Source organism: Pelodiscus sinensis, chromosome 33 (genome assembly GCF_049634645.1).
Source record: "Pelodiscus sinensis isolate JC-2024 chromosome 33, ASM4963464v1, whole genome shotgun sequence".
NCBI classification, from domain to species: Eukaryota; Metazoa; Chordata; order Testudines; family Trionychidae; genus Pelodiscus; species Pelodiscus sinensis.
The window spans coordinates 5304713-5310712 of record NC_134743.1 but is presented as its reverse complement, the minus strand read 5'-3'; the positions used below and the strand labels follow the sequence as shown (position 1 = coordinate 5310712).

The following is a 6000-nucleotide window of genomic DNA, read 5'->3' as shown; positions in this document are numbered from 1 at the left end:
CGGGGGCCAGACCCCACACACAGGGGAAAAAAGCATGAACGCTGTGAGACGCCGGCGCATGCGTGGTCTGGCTGTGTACTGCTTCTAGAAAAATCTCCTTTCTGCGGCACTGGGGAAAGCCCAGCACCCACAGTGAGGCACCCGCAGGGACATCCTCAAAGAAGAACTACAGCTTCCCTTCTTAAGCATGTAGACATATCCTAAAGCTGTGAATTTAAGTGGATAAGCTAAATGGCTTTAAGCCTCTCAGTGGATATTGTCACTCGGCCTACATTTAAAACACTGCATTTGCACAGCTGCACCAGTGTTGTGCTGTTGTAGTGCCTTAATGAAGACATTGCAATCCAAAAGGAGAGAGTGGCTCCCATTGATTTGGTTAATCCACCTTTCCAACATGTGGTTGCTATGTCAACAGTAGACTCTCTCCCATCAACATAGCATTGTCTACACAGTGGCATCTGGTCCAGTATAACTACATAGCTCATACCTGTGTGTGATATAGACCAGAACTGAAAAACTGGCCTCAATTTAAATTAGCTAATTTACTGTGAGTGAAGTCCCAGGAAATTCTATCTAGGTAGGAAGTGCCAGGGAGACTGAATAACTTTTTCGGGAGAGGTGTGGTTAAAAAGCAGGTTTGTACCAGAAATCTGCCGAAAGTTTGATCCAGAATTGCTATTTCATAATATAATAGCAAACAGTCCCAAAATATGGTTATTAGTGAGATATCCAAGTCATTTATATATCTTTTATTTTAGAGAGAAAGGATAGATTTAGCAAACAGATTCTTATTATTGTGCCTCTGAGATGAAGATGCCTATAAGGAAGGTGTTTTATTGGATAAAAGTCACGAGCAAAAAACCAATGGGAAATGAAAAAAAATGTTATTGCAAATTATAGCATGTACAATGTACATTTTTAGAAAAATACAGCTTTTTTACATTAAAATCCATTCAGGAAAATCTTGATTTAAGTTACATCAGTATAAAGTCAGCATCAGTGTCATCGTATAGCTATTCCTCTGTAATTGAACAAATCCTCATTATTGTTTCCTTATGTGAATTTTTAAAGAAGGGATAAACATCTCCTGCGAATGAACAATTGCTAAATGTGAACAACACAGACATGCCAGTTACATTAAAAAAAGTTACCTGCCCCTCTTGATAACTAAGGTAAACTCCAATTTTCTGGGGCTTTTTCTGCACCATGACCTGGGTCCATGGGTCTGTTTTTGCCCAATAATCTGTCCCACTGAAACCCAGAACCCAGAATCCCTCTTTGGGGAACAGGGAAAGATTTCCTTTTCTCTGTATGTATTTTCTGGCTACCCCTAGGTCCCAGTTAGTGCTGCTTCCAACATCTACTTCCCAGTAGTGCTTTCCAGAGGAGAATCCTTGAGAGCCCAGCACACAGACTGTCAAATCAAACCTCTCTGGAGCTGGTAGAACTTTCTGAGGTGTGGATTCATGTTTCAAGCTCTTCTTATCCCCAGCAATGGAGAGGTTGGGGTGAGCTGTGACTTCATGAAGAGTGATGTCAACTATGGGAAGAGAGTTTTCTTTTATGAGAATAATTCTTATAATGTCAGTATAATCTTGAATAGGAAGGAAATACACAGTATGAGCCTTGTCATAACACCTCTCCTCATGCACAGCTCCCACTGATTTCTGTGGAAGTTTTGCCTGAGTAAGGACTGCAGGACTTGGCCAATTTCCACTTGCAAATTGGAAGTTCCACTGAACTATTTCAGAACTAAACTTGTTCGATATTTTCACAAAAACAAAAGTGATCTGGAACTGTTTATCACATTGTCACTCAAACTGGGCCAGATTCTGAGCTCTGTCAAATGAGTGTGAATACAGAGTAAATTTCCTTAAACTAAACTAATGGCCAGCAAAGTACAATTTCAACATCATCATTGAGCTGAATTGGTCTCCATATGTCCCAGCATTATAGGATGTTTTGTGTATGAAGTATGGCAAAAACACATATTCTGTGAGAGCTACCTATGATGAGAAGTTCATGATGAAACCCAGAGTAGAATTATCAAAAAATTCAAATACTGGTCTTGTCAAACTGCTCCTATTACTATCATTGTAAATAAATAAGATAAGATGCATACAAATAACAACACATTATAATTATTAATTAAAATACATTTTTACCTAGTAAGTAGACCTGTTCTGTACCCAGCTCTGTGATGCGTGAATTTGGTTAGATTATATAAGCAAAGGGCGAGACAATGAACTTGACAAAGACAGAACTAAGTGTAGATGAGTAAGGGGAGTGGAGTCAGGAGATATAGCTCTCTGTTCAGTCACAGTACGACGCTGACAGATACAAGCCCAATATTTCAAAGCCCCATTAGGTTACAATAAGATTTATGTGATGAAAAAACTTAGGTGGCTTTGAAAAATCACACCATAAGTCATTATTCAGGGAAATCTCTCACTGTGGGACAATCCTTATCTGACTGGTGTCATTCAGGAGTAAGTAGAGTTACAATGGTATGAAACTGGTGTAAACAAGGTCAGGATCAGGCCTTGAAATCAATTTGGGAGCTAGAAAGAAAAGACCTTAGGAGCTATGTCTGACAAGAACAGGTTGTGTTGTCTGTTTTGATGATAGTAGCAAACATTCCAATCTATTTAATATTGTGACAGATTTTAATATACAGGCAGTCTCCGGGTTACATGGATCCGACATACAAACGGGGTGAGGCAACCCCGCACTAGCTGCTTCTCCCCAGCAGACCAGGCAGACGCGAAGCTAGCGCCCCCCCCCCCCCCCCAGCAGACCAGGGAGACGCGGAGCGGCTTTTCTCAGCAGACACCTCAGCTTGAGAATAAAGGACTGAGGGAAGTGAGGTGTGGGAGAATAAAACTGAGCTCTGGAGAAATGTTTGGCTAGAGTTTCCCCTACAATATGTACCAGTTCCGACTTACATACAAATTCAACTTAAGAACAAACCTACAGTCCCTATCTTGTACATAACCCGGGGACTGCCTGTATTGAGGTTCTTGTGCAGCAGCGTGCACCATAATATTAGTACCTCTACTCCTGTGCTGTGTGTACTGTTACCTGAATTATTCCGGATCCTTCTCCATTCTGAAATGACAGTGAGAAAACAATAGACAGTGAATTAGGAGAGGCTTTGACTGTCCATTTCCTCCCTCTAGCAGCAGGGAAATTCCAGACTAAGGGCAAGTGAGGATGCCAGCTGCATTAGGGAGTGATTATTTGTACAGGAGTTAATATGGACAAAATGGTCCTTGAATGGCCGTAATGGTCATTCTCTCTAAGAGTATGTCTACACGACAAATTTAATTCGAACTAACAGATGCTAGTTCGAATTAATTTTGATAGGTGCTACACATGCAAACCGCTAGTTCGAACTTAATTCGAACTAGCGGAGCGCTTAATTCGAACTAGGTAAACCTCATTCCACGAGGACTAACGCCTAGCTCGAATTAATTAGTTTGAATTAAGGGCTGTGTAGCCACTTAATTCGAACTAGTGGGACGCTAGCCCTTCCCAGCTTGCCCTGGTGGACACTCTGGCCAACACCAGGGAAACCCTTCTGCCCCCCTCCCGGCCCCGGAGCCCTTAAAGGGGCATGGTCTGGCTACGGTGCCCGTGCCAGGTGCAAGCCTGCCAGCACCCAGCCAGCAGACCCTGCACCTGGCACGGCACTAGCCAGCCACCCGCTGCCACCCAGCCCTCCGCCTCTTCCCGGGACCAGACTGGCGGCTACCAGGAGCCTGCCCGGGGCCGCAGGAGGCAGGCGCCCGCCTGGTCTAGTGCGGACATCGTGGACCTCATCGAGGTTTGGGGGGAAGCCTCCAACATCCACGACCTCCGCACTAGGCACAGGAAAGTGGCTGTCTAGGGAAGGATAGCTGCCAGCCTGGCCACCCAGGAGCAGGTCTGCATGAAAATCAAGGTGGTCGAGTGAGACCCCGACCCTGAGCCCTGAGCTTAGAACATAAAAACATAAGAATGGCCGTACTGGGTCAGACCAAAGGTCCATCTAGCCCGGTAGCCTGTCTGCTGACAGCAGCCAACACTAGGTACCCTGGAGGGGATGGACCGAAGACAATGGCCAAGCCATTTGTCTCGTGCCATCCATCTCCAGCCTTCCACAACAGAGGCCAGGGACACCATTTCTACCCCCTGGCTAATAGCACTCCATGGACCCAACCTCCATGACTTGATCTAACTTCTCTTTAAACTCTGTTCTAGTTCTAGCCTTCACAGCCTCCTGCAGCAAGGAGTTCCACAGGTTGATTATTTACTTTGTGAAGAAGAACTTTCTGTTATTAGTTTGAAGCCTGCTACCCATTCCTTTCATTTGGTGTCCTCTAGTCCTTCTATTATGGGAACTAATGAAGAACTTTTCTTTATGCACCCTCTCCACACCACTCATGAATTTATAGACCTCTATCATATCCCCCCTCAGTCTCCTTTTTTCTAAGCTTAAAAGTCCCAGTCTCTTTAGCCTCTCTTCATATGGGATCTGTTCCAAACCCCTGATCATTTTAGTTGCCCTCCCCTCTCCCACCCTCTCTCTTCCCCTCTCCCACCTCCTTTTCCCAGTCTCCCCGAGTTTTGTTCAATAAAGAGAGTTTCTATTTTTGAACACACATGTCCTTTATTTTGTACATCAGGAAGGAGGGTTAGGGAGGGGTAACTGGAAGGAGGTGAGGGGGGGAATGGGGTATGAGCCCCTGATGGGGAGGACTGGGCTGGGTCTGTGGGCTCCTCGGGGTGGAAGCTCTCCTGCAGCCCCCCGATTGAGCCCCCCCCGGATGGCAGCCTGCCGCAAGTGCTGCTGGGCTGATGGCCGAGTGCTGTGATGTGCCGAGTATGGGCACTCACGGCACTCCAAGACAGGACTGCTTTGCAAGTGGGGAACCCCTGAGAACTGTCTGTCCGGGGTCGGGGTTGGGTCCCTTTAAGCACAGCCCTCGGCTAGCCTGAGGCAGCAGCTCCATGCTCTAAGTCCTAATCTGATGCCCTGCCGGCACTGCTTCCGGCCATCCTTAACCTCATTTCAGGATCCACTCAATGTGGACATGCTAGTTCGAGTTATCAAAATGCTAATTCAAACTAGTTTTTAGGTCTAGATGCACTAGTTCGAATTAGCTTAGTTCGAATTAACTAATTCGAATTAAGGTAGTTCGAATTAGTGCTGTAGTGTAGACATACCCTAACTTACTCTTAGAGGCTATGTCTGCACTGCAGGATTCTTTTGGAAGAAGTTTTTCCAGAAGAGATTTTCTGAAATTTTTTTTCTGAAAGAGAGCTTTCACAGAGCAAAAGTGCATCAAAAAGTGATTTGCTTTTTCGAAAGATAGTGTTCACATGGATTGAATGTGATCTCGCATTTAAGTTGTGATTACTGTGGACAGAGCAGCCACTAGGGCATCTGTGCTTTTTCCTGGAGGCCTCTTCTTTCGAAAAAAAAGTCCCTCTTCCCCATCCACACATGTTTTTTTCTGAAATGGATCTTTTAGAAAAAGGCTTCTTCCTTGTAAAAAGAGGTTTACTGCTATCAGAAAAAAACCCCTCCATTCTTTTGACTTTCTGTCAAAAGAACACAACTGGGCTACGTCTACACTGGCCCCTTTTCCGAAAGGGGCATGCTAATTTCACAGGTCGTAATAGGGAAATCCGCGGGGGATTTAAATATCCCCCGCGGGATTTAAATAAAGATGTCCGCCGCTTTTTTCCGGCTTGTAGAAAAGCCGGAAAAGAGCGTCTAGACTGGCCCAATCCTCTGGAATAAAGCCCTATTCCAGAGGATCTCTTATTCAAAGTAGGAATAAGAGATCCTCCGGAATAGGGCTTTATTCCGGAGGATCGGGCCAGTCTAAACGCTCTTTTCCGTCTTTTCTACAAGCCGGAAAAAAGTGGCGGACATCTTTATTTAAATCCCGCGGGGGATATTCAAATCCCCCGCGGATTTCCCTATTACGAAGTTTAAAATTAGCATGCCCC

General features: G+C 45.0%; 1 protein-coding gene across 1 annotated transcript in view; it reads right to left on the bottom strand.

Moving 5' to 3' along the window:
* Positions 1-776: 776 nt before the first annotated feature.
* LOC112547760 (uncharacterized) overlaps positions 777-6000 on the bottom strand; it is a 91710-nt gene continuing 86486 nt past the window's right edge. The window contains exons 39-40 of the mRNA XM_075914279.1: positions 3082-3108; positions 777-1540 (exon numbers count right to left, since the gene is read on the bottom strand). Of these exons, the coding sequence (XP_075770394.1) occupies positions 1014-1540; positions 3082-3108 (554 nt within the window). The 3' untranslated portion in view covers positions 777-1013. The remainder of the gene's footprint in view (positions 1541-3081; positions 3109-6000) is intronic.